Source organism: Mytilus galloprovincialis, chromosome 12 (genome assembly GCF_965363235.1).
Source record: "Mytilus galloprovincialis chromosome 12, xbMytGall1.hap1.1, whole genome shotgun sequence".
NCBI classification, from domain to species: domain Eukaryota; kingdom Metazoa; phylum Mollusca; class Bivalvia; order Mytilida; family Mytilidae; genus Mytilus; species Mytilus galloprovincialis.
The window spans coordinates 10,105,148-10,129,475 of NC_134849.1; the positions used below are offsets into that span (position 1 = coordinate 10,105,148).

At 31.1% G+C, this 24,328-nt stretch overlaps 1 protein-coding gene across 1 annotated transcript; it reads left to right on the forward strand.

Moving 5' to 3' along the window:
* The first annotated feature begins 2,601 nt into the window (after positions 1 to 2,601).
* Positions 2,602 to 20,107, forward strand: LOC143054283 (contactin-5-like). The gene is made up of 12 exons (XM_076227235.1): positions 2,602 to 2,728; positions 6,067 to 6,279; positions 7,589 to 7,765; positions 9,014 to 9,127; positions 9,931 to 10,044; positions 10,501 to 10,634; positions 14,209 to 14,353; positions 15,393 to 15,532; positions 16,058 to 16,190; positions 17,693 to 17,811; positions 18,158 to 18,320; positions 19,978 to 20,107. Exons 1-12 carry the CDS (start codon positions 2,656 to 2,658, stop codon positions 19,995 to 19,997), a joined length of 1,545 nt encoding a protein of 514 aa, XP_076083350.1. The 5' UTR covers positions 2,602 to 2,655; the 3' UTR covers positions 19,998 to 20,107.
* The last annotated feature ends 4,221 nt before the right edge of the window (positions 20,108 to 24,328 follow it).

Below are 24,328 nucleotides of genomic sequence, written 5' to 3' on the forward strand. Positions count from 1 at the left end.
GTAGTATACCGCTGTTCAAACTCATAAATCCATGGACAAAAAACAAAATCGGGGTAACAAACTAAAACTGAGGGAAACGCATAAATATAAGAAGAGAACAACGACACAACACTACAATGTAACTAACACACACAGAAACGGACCAAGCATCAGACAAAATCCCACGAGAATAACAAATATAACATCAAAACCAAATACATGAATTTGGGATAGACAAGTACCGTGACACGTCTTATCGCAATGTCAATTTACACTAAAAAATAAGAGAAAACAAACGACGCAACGTTAAATTGTAACACACACAGAAACGAACTATAATATAACAATGTCCATATTCCTGACTTGGTACAGGCCATTTTTAAAGGAAAAAATGGTGGGTTGAACCTGGTTTTGTGGCATGCCAAACCTCGCACTTTAATGGCAATGTTAAATATAACATAGAAATGTCAACATAATATTACAGGACTACAATACAAATAAATAGGAAAACGTATTAGACAAAGAAACACATGATTAATGAATAACAAAAAGCATCAGGTTTAAAATTTAATACGCCAAAAAAACGCGCCTCGTCCACACAAGACTCACCAGTGACGCCCAGATATAAAAGATCGAAAGCGAAAAAAAGTACAAAGTTGTACAGCACTGAAACTGTGTGTTTAGCTACTGACAGATATTTGTAGGAAAATGCTTTAGTTTATCATCTCTAGAAACGATAACATCGTAAATCGTTTTAAGCAAATTGAAGCTTTTCATTAATGGAAGTAAAAGTAACAGAAGAACACTGTTTTTCAAAAGCCACAAATCTATTGCGAGAAAACAAATCTGGGTTACAAACTAAAACCGAAAATGTTGTAACACTGGTCTTTTTATTTTATGATATATTTATCTTTTCTTGTACAATGTATTTCGTGATAAATTGAAACACAAAGACTCGCCACAAACCGGTTTACATGCAACTGTAACAAAGATGCAGAAATAAATCAAATAGCTGGAAGGTTAATTTTGAATGTAAACTATCAACCAACGGAATTACTGACAACTTTTGCTGTACTCCTGACTTTCCGAGAAAAAAAGATGAGTTTAACATGGTTTTAGTTGAATTTAACACTTATATGCATGCCAAAAGAAGTCGCAAAAAGAACATCATTATAAAAACAGTGTTGGAAAAAGGCCTATACTACAACAATGCAATGAAGTATAAAAAACAACCGAGTTTACACATTACTATAATGACTTGTTTCAACTACAATTGATATATTTACTGACAAAACCCCTCCAAAAAACGCTTCGAATTTTTTTTTATAAACGCTAACTCTTTGTTGTTATTGAGATTACATTGTTGAAGATCATGGGCTGATAGAACGCGACGGCATAATGTTCCATATAAATAGTAAGAGGTGTTTATGTTAGCACCTTAGGTAAAAAGAAAAGAGTGATCTCCGAATCCATTATATATTTTAGTCGTCTATAACATAAAGCAGAGTTTTGTGTATTGATATTTCAACAGAACTTTGATTTCACAACAACGGTGATATATTGATTGTGTGCTATTGATATCAAAATTTTATTGCGAAATCAAAGATATAATACACATCCCAAATAAACAATGTAGATACACAGACACAATGAAAATGGTGACACGTTCGATGAACAACATATTTTCTGAGTTTTGTGGATTGATAATGAATCTCAGTATTCACATGGGAACTAATAATGCATATGTGATCAATTTTATTTGTACTCAGATAGTTTCCAGATAAATTGATGATTTCCTGTCTCTTAAAAACACCCATTTGAAAGAGTGTTTTTATCTGAACTTGTATAAAGCTACACACGTAAGTAAAAGGTCTACTTCCTTTCTTCATAATTTTCTCGATATTGACATAGATGAAAGACATTTAACAATTATCTATGACACATGTGATGACAATTATCATATTCCATTTCTTAGTAGCTAATAGGCATTTATATAACCAAATGAAAACGATACCATTGTGCATATCAACACAATGAAGACTTCTTTAACACAAACGTGCTCATTACTCAAAAACAGTCCAAGCGGAGTTATATTGGAAAACTACTGAAATCGCAACCTAAATTGAGGTTAATATCACTTTTTTAATCCTCGATATTATATATACGTGTATTAAATCCTTAGCAACATGTTTTATTTTCTTTGATCTTGTAGTTAAATCGTCTGATATTTGATTGTACCGATTTTGTTTTATATCAGATTATATCATTTGTACTCATTGTGTATTTACCAAGGGTGATAATATATGCGTGGCTGGAGACGCATACCCTATACAATATTTGACTTTTGGTTTACTCGCGGCTTTATAATTGCTTTACATTTCCGTTGAGCACAAAAATGTTTTGAACTACCTCCCCCACCTCCTCCCCCCAAAAAAAGAAATCAATAAAAACACATTTAAGAATATAAAAAATGAGAATTGTGCGTTTCCTGTTTATGTCGGATTTCAAATTATATTAAATACACTGTTACATCAATGTGTTCGTTCAAAAGATAGCTGAAGCAATCTTTCGCTATCTCTTTTGTAAATTATAGATTATAATATTTACTTTAACAACGATAAAGTCTTAATAAGATATTCATAGATATCAACTTCCTTGTTAAATTTATAACGGAAAATGAAGTTTTTGATTTTATTCTATATTCATTCAATTGCACAGATTTTATATTTGACAGAAATCAAAGCCGACGGTAAGATGCTAAATATTTTAGATTTTTTTTGACAAAATAACATATTTTTTTATCATGAAAGTCAAGCTATGACAACTCTATAAAATAAATTAATTTCAAAAGTAGAGCGAAATTTGAGCAGAGAATAAACCCTCGTTAAGATATTTTTGCGGACTTAAAGGCAAGTAGAAATGCTAAAATATCGGTGTTGAACGAAAATTCAAAACGGGTCCCTCAACAAACGAAAACATCTCAATATCTCAAACACATCAAACGAATCAAATTCCTGACTTGGTACATCGTTTCCTCATGTAGAAATAGGAGTATTAAACCTTTTCTCCACCTTAATATCTCACTTGAATGACAGTCATGGGGTTCTTGTAAGGGTCAATCTTTATCAAATTGTATGTGCATTGCAGTTATATTATACTTTCATGAATAATGTAGCTCATATTTCGAAATGGGCGTTGACATTTTCAAGTATGTCAAATTGACATGTTATCATGTATCACTATGTGTAATTTGATCTATACATGATTGTTTAAATGGATGTTATAATTGTGTGACAACATGTCCAGTAAACGGAACAATGGCGGTGAATGCATGCTAAAGTCTATTTGAACAAATTTTATTAAATCAATTGATGTAAACATTGTCTAAATATTCAAAACTAAACTATCCATCTCTAGAGTTAAGCCTTTTTCAACTGAATGTTATAGTTTGTTCTGATGGTGAACTGTTAAATCGCTTTCCCAGGTTTGGAGGGGTTGAGCGCTTACAAACATGTTTAACCCCGCCACATTCTTGGTTGTTGTTGGTTTATGTCTGTCATATTTTTTTCGTAAAACATTTTAATATTGATTACGCCATTAGTCTTTTCCCTTGAATTATTTCATATTTTTGAGGCCGACCAAACGGTATGGGTTTCTTTCATTGATGAAAACCGTGCGTTTGCCTATGATTTCTTACATTCACTTCATTTGAACATTGGTGGATAGTTATCTCATTAGCAATCATATCACCTTATTGTTATATTAGTTGCCTAATTTTTTCTCATTTAAGTCTGGCTAAATCTTCAAATTGTTATATTTAGTCCAATAGTATCTATATAACGTAGAGTTGTCACTGGTTCAGATGTACCTTTTATATAAGTATTTCTGTGACTGCATCTTACACTAATTTGTGAGATCCTCTACGATTGTTGATTCAGCTGATCTGTAAAAAATGCCATCTTCATGCCTTATGTATCATGTACTGTGTTACGATGGTAGATAAAAACTGACAAGGAAAGGTAGCACCCGGCCACCGAAGGCTTTATCATTTGTAGAGTCTAGTTGGTCGAGTGGTCTAGCGCGCTGGACATAGTGAAAGGCGATTTGGTGCCACGATGTTTCAGTAGCATGAGTACGAATCCCAGCTATAAAAGAACAAAAATTTGTTTCCGCAAATTTACCGATTTATTTTTGGGAATACATTTTTGATTCCTAATATTCGTGATCTCAATGTCTCTGCACTACGTGTATACTCAAAGTATGTTTTGTAGGGCTTCATCGCTTTAATGTATGAACACCTTTGATTTTAATCATATTACCAATTATCATATTCAATATGTTCTCAAAATTAACTGATTCTTACTCCTTGTCCAATATTCATAAACCAGAAAAAAAAATCATTCGTACTGTTTAAGGTGAATGAGTGTGTTAGATATAGGAAGATGTGGTGTGAGTGCCAATGAGACAACTCTCCATACAAATAACAATTTAAAAAGTAAACCATTAAAGGTTAAAGTACGGCCTTCAACACGGAGCCTTGGCTCACACCGAACAACAAGCTATAAAGGGCCCCAAAATTACTAGTGTAAAACCATTCAAACGGGAAAACCAACGGTCTAATCTATATAAACAAAACGAGAAACGAGAAACACGTATATATCACATAAACAAACGACAACTACTGTACATCAGATTCCTGACTTAGGACAGGTGCAAACATTTGCAGCGGGATTAAACGTTTTAATGGATCCAAACCTTCTCCCTTTTTCTGAAACAATAGCATAACATCACAACAAAGAAAAACATACGATAAAATATCAATTGGCAGACTTAACTCAATCAAAAAACGTATGATTAAACAATGAGCGAATAAATTTGATCTGCGATATCTGAATACAAATGCATAGTTAATTAAATATTAGAGACAAACATTCATGACCAAAAAGCTTGTATGTTTTTAATTTTAGTTCATTTATATATTTTGGAGTTAAGTGTGACGTCCATATTCACCGAACTAGTACACAATTTCGTTGGGGGATAGCTAAGGAGCATCTCTAGTCGCGGGATTTTACCGCTGCGTTAAAGTCCCATTGATGGCTGCTTTCGTATGGTGTCTGTTCTTTGGTCGGTTTGTTGTCCTTGTGACATATTCCCAATTTCCATAACGATATTTTATAATAAAAAGTTGCGACAATGAAATCACTGCTTTCTATCTGTTTATTATAAAACTTGACAAAAATACAGGGCCACATTAAGTCTGTTTGTTGAAGTTGAACAGCAATTGTCTGAGATATTATCAAGAAATTCGCGCGGAAATTAGTATATTTTGTCATTTCATTTAGTCCTGATGAAAAAATAGGACAAAACAAACAAAATATATGCATTATCAATTGTTAAATTTCATTGATTAGTTATATGAATCGACACATGAATTTTTAGTTTTAAATTGTTGAAACATGATTATTTAAAATCATTAGTGTTTTTTATAAGTTTGTATGCAAAGTTTGTTTTTGGAACATCCTTTGAATTTCTGATGTCATTATTATTAAAGTAAATAAAAGCATTTGAAACATTGAAGTTGATTAGTGGTTAGTAACATTAAATTTTTATAAGTGCATCAAACCTTTTCCAGCTAAAAATCATAAGTCAAAACATATTTTTATATACTGCATAATTATATCAAGACCTGACTATAATTTATATTTTTAGCTGGATTCATATACAGCAGAGGGTCAAGTATTCTTGTAATGCGTACACATCATTATGATGTTCAAAAATCGCGTTATGAGCTTAATTATTTTCCCCTATCGTCAGATAAAAACCCAAATATCGAAAGAAGGCTTTATTTGAGTGATTAATATTTCCAGAAGGGAACAACTCGATCACATTATAATTGTACGCATTTATACAGAATCTTTCCTGATTTATTTCTATTTAAAAGGAAAAACATAACGACATAGATGCATTTCAATAGATACCGAGATATTTGTAAATACTTAGATTTATAATATTTTGTCTAAGAAAACATTTATGTATAATGCCAACTACATTTGTTTACCTTAAAATTTAATAAAATTTGAAATACAGGTTGCAGAAAATCCGATGATGATCTTAGCTACAATGGAAACATAAGCATCACAAGACATGGGAGGACTTGTCGAATGTGGAGTACTGCCTCGCGTTACCAATCAGAACAACTAAATTACTGTAGAACTCCAATGGGGGATAGTGACAATGATGGTGGTCCATGGTGTTATGATGACATAAATTGGGATAGGTGCAATGTTCCTATTTGTGACGGTAAGTCGACTTAAATTTTCCATCTATATGTATAGATTTATACAAACAAGAACTGATGTTTATTGATTGATATAATCTTAATAGTGATAGCTGTAATTACTACATTTGGTGTCTGCTATTCCTTCGTGAGAATTAAAGGTTGACCCATACATGCATGAATAGATGTTTATGTTTCCTTGTAGTATTTTGTGTTTTACCGATATTATCCTCTTATGACCTTTTGACTGAATTGGAATGCGTGCGCGACGTGCTGAATATAGAACCGGAGACGTTTAGAATGAATTCGAACCCGGTTTTATTTTCTTGAGTCTTCATGCGTTTCGATAATTTTTTGTTTAATTTGGCGTCTCGACTAGATTTTTAACCCAGCAATCCATTAAAATGCATCATTTGACCACATGGTGACCAAAAATGAACCGGAACGTGTACTAAAGTTATCAATAGCTATTCTTTTTGGATGTATTGTACCATCACAGCTATTTTCAGAACTAAACTTAAGTTAAAACAATCCAAATAGCAAGCAATTCACAAATTGACCATAGTAGGTTGGATATATTCTTATAATATCTTAACGTATTTAAAGTTTTGACCTCTATGTTTTCTGATACTATAGCATTAATTACATATGAATACTGAAGTCAATATTTATCTAACTTACAACATCTACTAAAAGACAAATTTTTTATTCTTTGTTAGTTACTGATAGTCCTATTTACTGATCTCATAAGTGCAAGTACACTTAAAAATAGTAGCTTTAACATTGTACTCAAAGAAATATTTTTCCGGAAAATGTATGACTGAGAAAAATCATGTCTACAGCAGCCATTCTTCTCAAACAATCGATATAGCGAAAAGAACTAAAATATATGTCTGCTTCTACTTTTGCTTACATTGACATATCGCCATAAATTGAAATGTTCCACGAAAATACATTATTAAAAAACACTTCATCAAAAAACAAAATGTAGTAGTCTACGCTCTTGTCTTCCACATACATTACATAACCTCATCTTATTAAATCAATACAGTTAGAAAACCAAATAAATTACGAAGCAAACGTTTAAGAGAACACTTTCTGTTTTTTTGTTTGCTTTTTGAAGAAGATTTTATAACTATCTGTTCTATGAATTTATAAACATTTTACGTTGCATATGACGCATGGGATTTGTCTATTTACTACTTAGTCATTACGTAGGCTAGAAATTCGTACATTTGTTACATTTTCCTACTCATCTTTAATATATTGGAGTACGATATTTGCAATAAACTAGATGAAGAATTGTTGTAATGACACACTATACTTGAATAGGTGCAGTATGCCCAGATTTGAAAGGCCATAATTTGGAAACATTGGACAAAAAACTCACATATCAATACGGAGAAGAGGCTTATCTTAAATGTAAAGCAGGGTACAAATTATTTGGACAAGAATTCCTTACATGTGATCAGTCCGGTAAATGGAACGAAACAATTCCTAGCTGTGGAGGTTTGTTTGTAATTTGAATTCAAATCTCCAGCCTGTAATTTGATTCTGATATTATTAATGATTAGATAGATTATATATACTTCATTATCACTGAACTAGTTTATATTTGTTTAGGGGCCAGCTGAAGGACGCCTCTGGGTGCGGGAATTTCTCGCTACATTGAAGACCTGTTGGTGACCTTCTGCTGTTGTTTTTTTCAATGGTCGGGTTGTTGTCTCTTTGGCACATTCCCCATTTCCATTCTCAATTTTACTTAAAAAATAAAATGACAAGGCTTCAAGAATGTTAACATGACAAATGATATAGTATGTCATTCGGCCAAAAATTATCTTTCTTATTCATGTATGAAATTTAAACATTGATTAAAATATTTTGCATAGTTTAAAACATATAAAAAATAAAAGAAAAAGACCGTATCAATAATATTAATTTCAATAAATTTAGCGAAGACTGATCAACAGACAAAAAAAAAAAAAAAACCACGAAACACGGCGAATAAAGACTCTTTAAACATAACAAATCCTCGTGTTATGTTTGTTTTTTTCAAATTTTATAAAATATTGGCTTTCATGCAGTTTTCTTTACAATGCCCCTAAAATATAGCTAAATAGAATATTTTTTTTAAAAGTTCAAACTATATAACACATAGGATAACTTATCCATCATAACTCACCAGTTGAACATTTTGAAGTGAGATGACAAATATTCGCTGTCAAAAAGACATAAAACAGTCTACAATCAATTACATAAAAAAAAAGACTGAGCGACACAAACTGTATTACACAGTGGAGATCTTATGTGCGCCGGATATGGAGTAAGGTCTTTAATCATAGTTTCATCCGTCTGGGTGTTCTTGGTAGGGGAAAATATTGTAAGATAAAAATATACCGTTATTTATTAGTCGTATTTTAGATTATGTGCATTTGTCTGCGGCCGGGATAATCTTTGGTAAAACTTTAAAAATAAGAAAAATTATCGGAAATTATATACTTTTTAAACTGTTATAAAATAAGTTCCTGTATAAATAAAAATATGTTTTTTTTCTACATTGTATTATAAGTCTGGCTGTTCATTGAACTAGAAAAAAAGTCAAGCTGTAAAAAGCTGCTCCTATTATCTTAAGTCTCAAAACAATATTTCTTTATATCTCTGGTTGTTTGATTTATTGTTTTTTATTCTTTGATTCTTTATAATTTGAAGTACATTGAAGATGTAAATTTTACTACATAATATAGTTAATACTTGTAGAGATAGATGAGTGCTTAAGTAATCCTTGTCTAAACGGAGGAGGATGCACTGATGGAATAGATGGATACACATGCTCTTGTCAGGACAATTTCATGGGAATGAACTGTCAGTATGGTATGTTTGCCATATTGATTGGATAGTTAAAAAAATGTGGTTTTTGTTGGCAATGAACACATGGTAATCATGTTAATTGTTTAATTGTCAGTGGAATATTAAATGGAAATAAAGTAAAAAAAAGTATCTTGTATAAACCGTTCGAAAATCATTTTGGTGCAGCGTCCTTTACAATGTCTTTTCAACACTAACCATTGTAAGATATCACAATAGTATAATTATCAGCTTTCTTTCACATGTTTAAATAACAGTTTTTATCTTAATTTGAAATCACGGTATTTCATTGCAACTTAATAAAAACTTGCATGCAATTCATGTACATTTTTGTACTCCGTACTCTGATTATGATGTCTTTCGAAAAACTAAGGATTTTTTAATCCCAGGGATGGATAACCGTAGCCGTCTTTGGCACAACATTTTGGAATTTTAGTCCTCAATGCTCTTCAACTTTGTACTTGTTTGGCTATATAACTATTTTGATCTGAGCGTCAACTGATGAGTCTTATGTAGACGAAACGCGCGTCTGGCGTATTAAATTATAATCCTGGTACCTTTGATAACTATTTGATCTTTTAAGAAAGAATAACGGGATGTTGTTCGAAAAATTAAAATATGTTCGTTGTAATCTGTCATAACGATAACTCATATTTCTCAATTAATTGATAAAAGTGTCCGTACAATTGAACAGAGCTTTTTTTTGTTAAATGACCCAACTAAGTAAGAGGTCCGCTTGTTAACCAGTGATTATCATCTAAAATAGATGTTTTCCATAATGAAAGAATAATGTATAGCATTGTTTTCAGACATAAGCAAATGTGACAATACAACTTGTATGAATGGAGGAATATGTAAAGACGTTTCAAATGGAACCCTTTGTATTTGTCAACTAGGATATACCGGAGAAAATTGCCAAAATAGTTTGTGATATTTAATAGAGTTTTAAGTTGCATTCCATATTTGTTAAACTTATGTACCTGTCTTATGTATTGTTTGAGTTAACATTACACTATGTCCAGTAAGTAAGATGATGAAATATGACCTGAGCAAATTGGTAACTATTGTTTTGTAAATTTTCAAACTGAGTGAGACGTTTGCTTATAACGTCAGCTAAAATAACTATGAACTGTTGAAAAATAAACTTTTTTAAGTAACACAATCGATGTATGACGTTTGAACAGCGGTAAACAACTGTTGCCTTTATTAAAGATCATTATCATTTCAGAAAACTACTGTGTTTTGCCAAATTTGTTTCTATTTTTAGAGTAGAGTTATTAAAAATAAAGACAACACTAATTGTAATTTAAATTTTATTGTGTCATTATCATTATTATTCATTTTAATATATAAGCTGAATAATCAACTGTTTTGAACAGTTCCAGCCTTTAAGATAGCGCCTCAAATTTTCCTAAGTGCGAAAATAACATTTGATGAAGGAGATAGTATGAGATATATTCCATGTTTTGCTGAGGGAATTCCTTTGCCCACTATTACGTGGGAGTCGGTTGACGTAAGTATAGCTATTAATTTTATGCACAAATGATGTTAACCAAAAAATCTTATTAAAATATTTCCGACATCAACGTTTTTTATAATAGTACAAGGAATGAAAACAACATACACACTTCTTCATATTGCATATAATTGAATCTGTCAAATCTATAACGGTGTATAGGATGACATATTCCTGTTTATAGCTCGATAAAACAAGTCATCGGTATCTTTCATAATATAATGAATAGTCGAAAAAGATAAAAGCCTTCTTTATCCTTCAAAGTAACTTTCACATTCGGTCATATTATTTGGTAGAGAATTAATTTGCATCCAATCTTAGCAATGCATACAAGTTCATTCCTAGATTTGAACATTTCAGGATTACACCAGAAACTCTACACACAAAAGTAAGGACAAAAGGGATGCTTAGTGTTTTACATATTGTTCCTTTTTAAAGGTGATATTTCCATGACACCGTTGTACGGTGTTAATATATCCCATCCTGTTTGCTTAGCCCGTGTCTGTACTGAAGTGTTGGATTTTAATGAGCGTAATCTACGTAGTACTAGTAAATTATTAAGTTAGGAACTTTGTTACCAGAAGTTAATCAAAACCATTACTAACATCCATAGATACAAGGGTTTGGTTTGTTAGTTTGACTGATCATGTGTTAGTTGTTGGATGTGCATTAATATTTTGGTTTCGATACACATTTTAGCTCACCGTGACACGAAGGTTCCCATGTGAAATTATGTCATCACTTGGCTCTGTCGTTTCCGTCGTCTGTCGTCGTCATCATCATCGTCTGTCGTCGTCATCAATATCGCCTGTCGTCGTCATCATCATCGTCTGTCGTCGTCATCAACATCGCCTGTCGTCGTCATCAACATCGCCTGTCGTCGTCATCAACATCGCCTGTCGTCGTCATCAACATTGTCTGTCCTCGTATTCTGTCATTGTCGTTTGTCGTTGTCGTCTTTCGTTGTCGTCTGTTGTTGTCGTCGTTGTCGTCGTTGTTGTCGTCGTCGTTGTCGTCGTTAACGATTCCAAGAATCTTCCTCTCTAAAACTACTATTTTTTAAATCCTATAGTAATAAATAAGTTTTTCTATTGCTTCAGCAACAGATGGGACTGTAAATTTGATTCTACATAAGTAAACATATATCTTCAATATGAGAATACATGTATTACGAATATCTTTAAACTTCAAATTTTTCGAAAAACTAAGGGTTTTCTTATCCCAGGCATAGATTACCTAAGCCGTAATTGGAACAACTATTCGGAATTTTGAATCCTCAATGCTCTTCAACTTTGTACTTGTTTGGCTATATAAATATTTTATTTGAGCGTCACTGATGAGTCTTATTGTAGACGAAACGAACGTCTGGCGTACTAAATTATAATCCTGGTACCTTTGATAAGTATTTAAATACATGATATTTTACACCTAAGATTATACTTGACAAGGTTGGGTGAAAACTTATTTTACATACTGCTTCCAACTTTTGAAAAAAATTAAGCCAGAATGTTCGAACATATCTAAATTAAAAAAAGAGATGTATATATGTTTCTCTAGTTTCTGTAGAAAAAATACACAATTCCGTTTCACTATATTTACATTTCATTAAAAGTAAAGAATTTGTTCCTAGAATTCTATGGAGTAATCTGTTGAAATGCCCTTAATGTGGGATCTTCGGTTATCATTAAAGAAAGACTAAAAAAGAAATTCCATTCTTCGGCCATGATATCTATTCCCAATTCTATTTTCCAATTCTCTTGTATATGAAATGGGGTTTCCTTTACTTTATCAAGAAAAAATTGATGATCATGTTTTGATACTTTATCCACTGTTTTTATGGCGGTAACAATATTGTGGCCGTCAGTATTTAGTTTGAAAAATACTTGTGAATGAATAACATTTTTCCATTCCTTTGGAAGTGCAAAGATTAGTCCATATAACTCTAGGAAAGTTGTTTTTATATTATAATATCTAATAAATTCATCAAAATTGTAAAATTCTCCGTTTCCCTTAGTGAGATCATTTATTAAAAATATATTATTCTTTATCCAACTATTTTTTAAAAAGCTGTTCTTTCATCAATCATGATATTTTTATTTAAAAACAATGGTTCAGAAAAGATGTCATTTAGGGCTGTGGTCAGTCGTTCACAGTGAGGCCCATGATGAAATTACATTTTGCCAAAAAGGGTTAAATTTTTTTTTGATTTTATTGAGTCCTGATTTTGATAAATGCCAAATATTTTCGCCGCCATTCTTTTCAAGATGATCTGCCAATAACATCTTCCAGGATGAATAATTTGTAGGGTTTAACACTTTTTTAACCCAGGTTAGCTTAAGTGATTTTATAAAGGATTCCATATGTGGCACTTTTACACCGCCATCCTATTTTGATTTTGTTCCCTTTACCACCCAAACAAATCTTTATGGCATAGCTTGTATCTGCTGTAAGATATCTTGGAATGGATCTGGTAAAACAGTAAAAAATTGAATTAGAATTAGTAGAGCACTCATAATCATATATTGAAATGTAAAAATAAATTATAATAAATGACAGACTTAAGCAAAACATACTGATGAGCAATACAGGCTCTTGAGAGTCTCTTGATTTATGAGTTGTTGTTGGGTTAGAACAAGCTGATGTAGCTGCGCGTACTCTCTTATGTGTACTTAAAGTCTTTATTGTTTGTAAGGGAAGTGAAATGGAGAAAATATTCTGCCAATGCCAGTCTTTATGTTTTTCTACATTGTATCGATCTAATGAGTTCAGTCTTTTTCAACTGATCTTTAAAGTTTGATCTCATGTTGTGTCGTTACATCACTGATACAGATCAGGGGAGAATTAAACGTTCAAAGACGGGTGACATTTTTTTACGTGTCATGATCAATTCTAAGTCAGAAAGGAGCTTGTTATTCACTGGTTCATGTCTCTCATATTTGATTTTTGTAATTTTTTTTGTTATTATTTAGGTCGTTAGTTTTTCTAAATTTAATTGTTTAATTTTTCTTGTCGGGACCTTTAATAGTATGTTTTATTTTCTCATGGTTGAAAGCCCTACGATTGCATATAATTAATTATTTCAACTTCGTTTGATTTTTGATGAATAGCTCAGTGAGAGTTGCGAATTAATTTAAAAAAAAAACACAAACTAAGATTCTTTGTTATCCCAGGCATATATAACCTTAGCCGTATTTGACACAAATATTTTGAAATTTTGGTCCTCAATGTACTTCAACTTTGTACTTATTTGGCTTGATAACAATTTTGATCTAAGCATCACTGATGAGTCTTGTGTAGACGAAACGCGCGTCTGGCGTATTCAATTATAAGCCTGATACCTTTGATAACTGATTATTCCATCTCCTTATTTTATATATGAGGTAGGATTGATTCAACGTCTGCTACTTGTTACCCCTCTGGTGCATATAATCTTGAACTATTCATATTCTACATTTTTTAAGGCATTAAATACTAGTAACTAAATAGTTAACACTACAAATAAGTTTTTCGAGTTGTGAATTTGCATACTTGAATTTGCAAACTTACATTGTTTCCCTTCTATCTATTACAGAAAGTATCGCTGCCTTCTAATGCAAGGCAGACCTTTCATTATTTGATGTTTGAAAGCATTACCTTGTTTGATAGTGGACTTTATATGTGTACAGCGAAGAATGAAATGGGAACAGATATCAAAGTTGTACATGTCATTGTTACAGGTAAATTTATGTGTTTATGAGCGTTTTATGGAAACAAAACACGTGCTATATAAAGTTTCCATGACAATAATTTTTCATGTAGATAAAGGTTTAAATTAAAAGAAAATGTCCATTGCGTATAACTGTATATTTGTTTTATGTCTTTGTTTTATAGTGAATAAGATAGTAACACAATATTGACTGCTGTACTTCTTTTATTTTCGTTTGATGTGTTTGATTTTGTGATTTTGCCATTTGATTTGGGATTGAAATTTTTGGGGAGTTTAGTATTTTAGTGATTTTACTTTTAAGACTCATTAAAAATACAATGCGAATTAACGCCAATCGATTTTTGAACATCGGCATACTACTTTTGTCCTTATTTATGTATCAAAATATATAACATTCATAGCAAGGCAAAGATTAAAATATATTTCGAGATCGATGATATATACCAAAGTGAAAAAAGCGAATTACGATGGAATTTACGTTTCATGCAAGATACTTTATACTTCAAACCATTAAATGTTAATATAATGTAAACATTTCTAACAAATGTCAGGTTTAACTAGGGGCACTATATAACATTTACTCCTTTGTCTTCAATTGCAAAATTACTGATTCAGACTTGTCAAAGACATTGGTTTTACAATCATGAACCCGGTTGTTGCGGAGAAGAATCTAATTTTTGATACCGAACTGATATCATTGTCAATCTGTGGTGCGTTTACTATTGTCTTAATTTATTTTCCAATGAGCTGAATTATTGTTTAAATTGTCGTCTTCCTTTGTATAATGATATGAATAAAAAGTTATCAAAAGTACAAGCATAATAATTTTATAAGCCAGACGCGCGTCAGATGACCTTAACTTATGTGTTTTGAAAGTTCCGTTGGTATCGTCTTTAAAAAAAAAATGAACTTTGTTGTTTGACCTTCGGGTTATTCTGCCCTAGACAAACATTTATTACAGATGCTTCTAGTAAACAACGTTCAACACATCATCGTTAACTTTGAAATCACGTATCTATAGATGATGAAGCAAAAGTTTTTTTTCCCAGCAAAACCTGCCCAGCTGCACACAGCACCTGTAATTCATTCATCATCATCTACAGTAAAAGTCGACTACTATACTGATGCAAAACTTGTATGCAACGCCACCGGATATCCAACGCCTACGGTAACATGGAAATATGACAATGTTAGTATACATGTAATTTGAACATATCGAATAAAAAGCATTACTTTTGAATGCAATTTCTAGATATTATCAAACAATTTTATATTATTTTGTAGGAATCTGAAAATAGCATAATAGCCAAATGGTCGAATTCATGATGTAACACATGTTAATTCATAGTCATTAATATCCAGTTTAACAATAAACGAACAGCAAATCTGAAACCCTGGACATTCAAATTAAGAATGTGGTGAAGATGACAATATTATTGAGCCCTCAACATCCTACTTTCTGTGGACAGTGACGCAAAAGCTCACCATAACATCAATTGTTTAAATCAGTCGCACGACCTTTTTCAAGCACACAATGCTGTCTCAAAACGACAAAATCATAACTTATATATAAATTAGTAAGAATTTCAATATTTATATTGAACGAACTAATTTATATATTTTATTCTTTGGTAGTTATATTTTTTGTTTTTTTTTCTAATTGTTTTACGACATTACAATTTATATATAATTCGAGTATTACAATATGTTTTAGAAAGTATTGCAAACATCCGGAAGCATCTTGATGGTACGAAACGTGACTAATACAACAATAGGATATTACTCATGTATCGCAAGTAACGACGTGGGAACTAATGAAGTAAAAATATTACTCGAGGTCACTTACGGTATGCAATTAAAATATTAATTTTAAAACATAACATTGAGATAAAAAAATTACATGTCGAATGAAAACAAACAATATCATGTCACATTATTAAAGTGTCGGCAGATGATAATTGACTAAGTCAAACATTTCGTCTTCTTGGTAATTTCTTAAGCAGTCCATACAAAACAAAAATGTAATGGTGATCATATATTTTATTTACTGTGAAGTAATATATTACAAAGATGAAATATATCACCTATTTTCTACATTGTAAGCAGGGATTTAAAACAAAAAATTTAAATCTTTCCGTTCTATTTTTGTTTATAAAAAAGTATCTTTTGAATGTTTGCACATTTGACTACACTACTACGATTTGATATGTATTTACCCCCTTCGTCTCTATTTCTGGCACCACGGATTCCAGATTATCAGAAGAACATTAATTAGTATTCGGACCTGGCAAGAAAACGGATATTGCAACCGTGTACAATACAATTAAAGCACAAACATACCGTATTCGCGTTTCAGTAAATGAATTACACCATATTGATACCCGTTTTAATTCAAATGCATGTATGAAATTTCTTATTATATATTTTTATCGATAGATGCAGCTTACGGGCTCTCTACCATCAATGAATATATGAATATTTGATGAGCTCTTTGCGGAGTTACCTTCCCTTAACATCACTGCGTGTAAGCTTGAAATTTGCTGTCATATAATATTGGAAATGACTTTATATTAAGAAGTATATATCCCGAATCAGACTTTTCTTCTTACCGGATTCGAAAACTCGATTCTATCATTATACCGATTTAAAGTCAATTCAAAAAACATGCTTATAAAGAAGAATCACAATATATGAGGGAAAATTATCAGAGTTTCATGATCAAAACAATTGAGTACCAAGTACCAGGTTTAAAGACATGAAGAGCAAATTCTGCCTTGCATTATATTTGTTAATTGATCGCATGGTTTGCTTTACCAGTAAATTTTGTTATCAGTAATATTGATAACACTGGAAATGTCTATCTGTTATAGTTTAGTCTAAAATGTTGAGATATTTAAATTCAATAAGAATCAACCATCTTTATTATCAGTGTTAAAATAACTTATCATTGATATTGTCATAATCATAAATTGACTTCCGAAAAACTCAGATTTCCTAGCCCAATAGATACAGGAAGATGTGGTATAAGTGCCAATGTAAAATACAAGCATATATTTCTTTAAGTAAGCTGTATTTCGGAATATTTTGCCCTTAATGCTCTTCAAATCATACTTTTTCCGGCCATTTTATTTATTTTCATTCGAGCGTCACTTTTGGGTCTTTTGTTAATGAAACGCGTATCTGGAAATTGGCATCCTGGTAAATATGACAAGTTCATTTATCAGAAGAAAAATCAGTTTAACAGCTTAAATGTACCACAATAAAAAAAATCAATGTATGTTCAAATTGCAAAATAATTAAGGTATTCATGATGACTGTTGATAGTTTATAGTTTAGTTTTGTCCTTCAGATACACCTAAAATAGTAATCCCTCCAACAACAGCTGTAATAATGGTTGGATTGTCTCGCAATTTTACATGCATTGCAACAGGACATCCAAACCCGACAATTTCATGGTCTTTCAAGTCAGTAAGTAAACATAAGTTATTAAGTTAATGCCTTGGGCTATGTTTTAAGATATACTTTATTTCGAATACTATGCTTTATACTTTAAAGTTTCATCTATGGTATACTATGCACTAGCTGTTTTAAAATGTGTTGTTTTGATGACATTTGTATGTGTGTACATATTTTTTGTTCAATCTATTTGAAAAGCTCATTTCGAATTTTATTGAGTATTGACTTTAAATAAAATTTGAATTAAATTGAAATGAATTATTTCTTTTGATATAAGTTGTTGACAAATGTCATCAAGTCCGTGTGTAGCTCTAAAAGTCTAATTATGAAATCAGATATTAACAAAAATTTTTTTTAGTTTGCACAGGAATCTACAACAATGCCTTCCAATCAACTTCACCAAGATGGACATGTGCTGACTCTTTTTGCACTCAAAGCCCTTGAGTCAGGAACACTTACATGTACGGCATTGAACGATTTTGGAATAGACACAGCTTCAGTGGCAGTTATTTTTAGAAATGGTACGTATTCACATGCTGTGACTTCGAGATGAAGAACAGCAATAAAAGAGTTGTTTCCTTGCTTTTTTTGTTTTATTTTTTTGCTGATTATTTTTTATGAAAGAATTCCCATAATCTTTGTATTTGTGCTGCAATCCTTACACCAAAAAAAAAAATAATATCAGAATAGTAAAAAGTAAAATATAAAGAAGTAATCTTTGATCGACAAAAAGATATAAATTTAAGTAATGATACGGTAACACATATCTAAAATGCTACAGTGTATTTGATAAAATACAGTAGAGGTTCAATTATTTCACATAGAGCAAGCTTCTTTCGCGAAAGGAGTAGGTCCAGTAAGACCCCTTTTTGGCCCCAAAATATAGCAGTTTTACAAAATTGTTAAAATGTAAACTTTTAGTCATTTATTGGATAGTAGAAAGGTTCTGCTACATAAATATGGGCTCTTTTTGCCAATACAATGCACAAATATTGAGAACTAGCACCATTAATTCATGCTAAATTACTGAAATCTTCACAATTCCAGCATTTTAGTTAAATTTTAGACGGTTTCCGTGTAAAACGAAAGTAGCCGCATTCGTGTTCATCCAAAATATTGAAATGGAAGTTGTATTTAATGATAATACAAAACATATATAAAGATTGAGGATGAACACGGATGCGGCCACTTTCGTTTTTGACAAAAACCATCTGAAAAGTGACATTTTTTCGCATATTTGGTAGATTTCTCATATTTGAGCCAGAATCGGATCGTTTTTAATGACTAAATAAGTTAAAATCTTTCACATAAATTAATTGCATCATATAAAATAGACACTTAAGTGTTTAAAAAGTGGTCAAAATCTTTCGTCAGATGAAACTGAAATTTGAGGCCAAAATCGGTCCTTACCGGACCTACTCCTTTGACGTTTACAAAAACCCCAAAAGATCCATTGTACATCTTGGGCTGCCTTATTTAGTTTTACCATACATATTAACCGTCTATAAATCGACTACCTCATTAAGCAAATGCTTCATTATCTTATTTAAATAAAAAAAACATTGACAAAGACAAACATTATCAACGATAAAGAAAAAAACTAAAATAAGCGATATTTTAGGATGTTCAAAAGGGTATTTATCTTGTTCCAGAAATTGCATCTGTCGTGATCTGTTAGATTACCTCATCATAGTTAAAGTGCATGAATGATTAAAGAAGCGTACTTGGTATTGCACAGGTCAAAACCAGCGCCACGAAACATGCATTATAATATCAAAATATTATCAGCTTCTTCAAAGAAACTCAATTCAAACATAAAGGTGCTTTTAATTTTCAACGATTTGTAATCACTATACCTCTAAATGGTTTTAACGTAATATATCTCTGATAAATTTACATGTCGCCATTATGATTCGATCAGTATTCTAATTTAGTAGTTAATTTTTAGGCACAAAACATCAGTATTAAGATCAGTTTAAGTTTTTTTTTAGGTGCACACGCACCAACGTGTAGTTTTATGAAATGGAATTGTAAAAGAAAACATATCATCATAGAAACACATATATTACCAGTGTACGCAACTTCATACATTATGAATCCACAATGTTATATCATGAAGCTTTTGTCTCATTAACTTTATGAGAAATGTATTTATCAACCTATTATTTCTTTTTTCAGCGTTAACAGTTTTTGGTTGAAGAGATTAAAGTTTATTATTAAAGTTAAACAAAAGTAAAACTGTCTCTGTAACTTTTGAAGAAAGCGTTCCATATCTTCTTAAAGACATTAGTATGGACAAATATCAAAATACCCCAATTTTAAAAGATTGAATGAAATCAAGAGCAGAACACAACAGTTCACTGCATTGTTGAAATATATAATAGATAATACCTAATTAGTTCATATCTATTGCATATTTTTTTACTTTAAAAGGAAGTTATTAGTTAAACAACTTTTGAAAGACATATATATATATATATATATATATATATATATATATATATATATATATATATATATATATATATATATATATATATATATATATATATATATATATATAATTTGGTACTAAAAAACAACATTTACTCTTACAGAAAAACAAGCTTAAGGTGTCTTAAAAATGCATGATTGAAACTTAGGAAAGAAAATAGATATATAAAATCAAATTTTATTTTATATTTTGTAGACAAGTTTGAATTTTAAGATACTAGTTTTATAAAATCATACAGATAAAACAAAATAAAACCTCCTTATTTATATGTTAAGCATATATTAAACAATCAAAGAAACGCATCGTCGTCGTTTGAAGTTTTGTGATTAGTTGATTATCAGTCATTTGAATCTAGGATTATTCAGAGCATACAATATACATAGTTTAATCAATACTGAAAGTTTCAATATATATCAGCATGACATTTTCAGGAAAAATGGGTGTCTATACAAAAAAAAATTGAAAAAATTGAAAATAACACGTTTAATAATTTAATGCGTTCGAAGCGCTTTTCTGGATTTACCTTCATCAGGAACACTCAAAGCCAAACATTTGAAATATGAGGATGTATAGGTACCGAAACCGTTGAAGAGCTATATGTCAAAAATAACTAAAATGAATAGCCAATTTCATCTAAAGTCAACTTTGCATGAGGGAGAAACTAACTGATGAACTCTTTATTGTCTTGAGTCAATAATGAAAAAAATACCAGTGAACAATCTGTGTCTGTGATATCATGAGGTATATGTTGTTGATGGAATATTTTCGTTGTGGTTATGCGATTTGCATGTGTCAATTATTATATTGTATATGTGCGTTTCTCTGTGATGCATGTGTTTGTTTGTGTATGTGCAATATTTCCGACACGTAGTTGTTACTTTAATGATTTTTTTAAACATTTAACATAAGCGGGAGGTTTCGCTAGATATTAAACCAAGTTCAATCTACTATTTGTTCATAAAATTTTCTGTATCAAGTCAGGAAGACGGCAGTTGTTATCAAATAACTCATTTCTATGAATGTTGGCGTTTGCTTAAATTGCACTTCAATGTGTTCCTATTGTCTCTTTGTTTTCATGTTATACCTGATGTGTAGTCCTCGGTTTTAGTTTGAAAATTGTAACCCAAATGTTTTTCTCTCCATCGACTTATGACTTTTGTACACCATTATACTAAGGTTGCTTTTGTTCGACACAAAAGAAAATAAATCCCAAATGAATTATATATCAAATATATAAGGAGCAGCCGTAGTCTAGTTTAAAAGAAATCTAACAATAGAACGAATCGCATAAACTAAAAAGGACCGATACATCTTATTCAACATGGTAAGCGTCTCTTTGTGTGCATGCATCAATTGTCATACAAATCTACATTCTGCCGAGTGTCAACACCGGTAAAAAGGAAACAAAAACAACTTGGAATAATTAAGATCAGACGGCCAACCTTGAATCTGAAAAACCTTGAAATAATGCCTTAAGTGAGTTTCGACGAAGTCATATCAAATCCGTCAATCTGCGTAACCGAGTGACAATTTCACCAATATATTGTCAATTTTAGTCTTTTTGTGTCTTTTCCCCTCACAAATCTAATCAAGCAGTTTTTATGTCAAGATGCTATATCTTGTGTCAACATGCTCGAGCGTTGTTTTAGATTTGACTATGCTAAATGATCGAGTGATTTAAACATTAAAACGATAATTGAATGTGACATACCAAATGAGACTTATCGCTTGTAAAAACATGTGCCACACATGGAGCAAGATCTTCTTTATCATTCTTGAGCCTCTGATATCACTACCTGGATTTTATGGTGATTTTAAGTGATGTTTTGTGTGTTGTTTGTCTTTTTGTCGTTTTTTTTTTAAGCGTTGCCCTTTTGATATTGTACGCGGCTTTTTATACTCATTTCTAGCTTTTGATACAAACATATATTTTAATTTTAATATGTTGTTCGTGGTACAGTTTTAAGGTCAGAATGTTGACATTCACAATGTGTAAATAAGTATACTGAACTGCAAGGTATGTGTTTTAAAATATTCATAAAACCTGACAAATTTGAATCCTTGTATATATCAACAAAACTGTCATATTTCCGATTTTGTAAAACAATTTAACTACAATTTATAATGATAATAACATTGAACTATACATTTACTACGATTTATTTCTTTGTAAATGCATAAGTGCACCACAAGAGTCAATTACTTATCTCTTGATGCGTAATGCCTGATTGCACAAATATTGACTGTTGTTTTCCGTTATGCCGTGTTTCATACCCTTATGTTCATTGACATTGCTCGGCCTCAATATCAAAGACGATGTATTTTTATGACGCCTTGCATTGTTTATGTTAAAGAGGTGTTGTATCTCAATAACAAAAGTAGTGCCCCTCGATTAGTTGCTCTTATACACGTTGTTATACGACAGAAAGAAAAATCATGTTTGAAACATAAAATGTTTCTAATCATCATAGAGAGCCTAGTCAAATATTGTTTCAGGAGGGATGATTGTTCTTTTTAAATGCCATATTATTTAGAATTTCGACCTCAAGGTCAAACTCCAAAAGTGTTCTGCGTAGATAAGGTTAACAAGTGGCGCTGTCAGAAAACAATCAATGCATTTAGTTGAAATATACGCAACTGGCAGTATATGCAATTACCTTTAAGAGATAATCGACAGTGTTATTGTTTTGAACAATATTGGTAAAGATGTTACCTGTCCGAAATGATACACTTTTACTATATTTAAGGTATATTGATGGTATATCGCCATCTTAGATTGTACAATCGCAGTACAACTTCGGTCTAGTTATTTGCCTAAATCTGCAAATTTTGAGATAGATTTGCAATTCAATGGTTATACTGTTTATTTTTATTAAGAAAACTTGTTATTTTATTGAATTTGTAAAAATTTTAAACAAATATATATATTATTTTGTTTTTAGAATCATTTTTTAAATGAGCCATTTAAGAGGAGGTAACTCTTTTAGTAAAAAATTATACTGGACTGATAAGGAAATTTTCAATTTTTGCTTGTAGCAAGAAAACAAGTTCGGTGACACCATGTTTTCTTTTTATTTTCTTAAAATATATAAAAAAACCTATCTTCTCACAATTTATTTCAAAATTCTACCAAATAGAATTTTTTTTCTGCGCACAAATGTGTTTTTTCATGAACAATCTAACCAAATTTAGGCAATCTTCAACGAATCATAGTTTGAAAAATAGCACGGTGACCCATACTTTTTATTATATTTTTGAAAAAAGCATAGTAAAATCTTCATTTTGGCAAATTATAAAAAAAATCTGTCTCAAAAAGTATATACTTGTGATCTACCTTATAATTTTTTGATTGTAGTTATTGCTGATTCAACACAATCACAAAAAGTAACGTGACGATGATGATTGTATTTATTCTGTACATATTTAATTTAACCTAGTTTTACTGTTCTTAGATTCTGGCTCTCCTTATAAAATCAACTCTTGCTATATCTTTTACATATACTAGTAGGCCATCCTATCATGTTTTTACTTATAACATATTAAACTTCATACTGTGCTTTATTTTTATCTATCAAGGACAGTTATTTATAATGTGTTGATATGTCTCCATATTTACACCATTATGTCTATAAATGTAATCAGTTATCAAGCTTTATCTTACAATAAGGTCAAATTTTGGAATGATCTACTACCTTTTTGGATTAAAAGTTATGTGATTACATTAGAAAATAAATACATTTATTCTAAAACTAGTAACGCATTGGCCATTTATTGAAAGCATCTATTTGGAATATTATCCATTTTCTTTTCTCTATTCTCTTAAATATTCATATACGTGGCATTAAATCAATGAATCATTGCATTCCTCTTCTAGTTTAAGCATTTCGGATGAAATTGAACATGAAATATATTACTGTAGCAGCAAATAATGGTTGTATCTAAAAGTAACAAACACTTAATGAAAACATTGATATTTTTTCAAAGATAAAATGATTAAACAGCCTGGGTATTTATCTTTTAAGGGCACAAATAAGA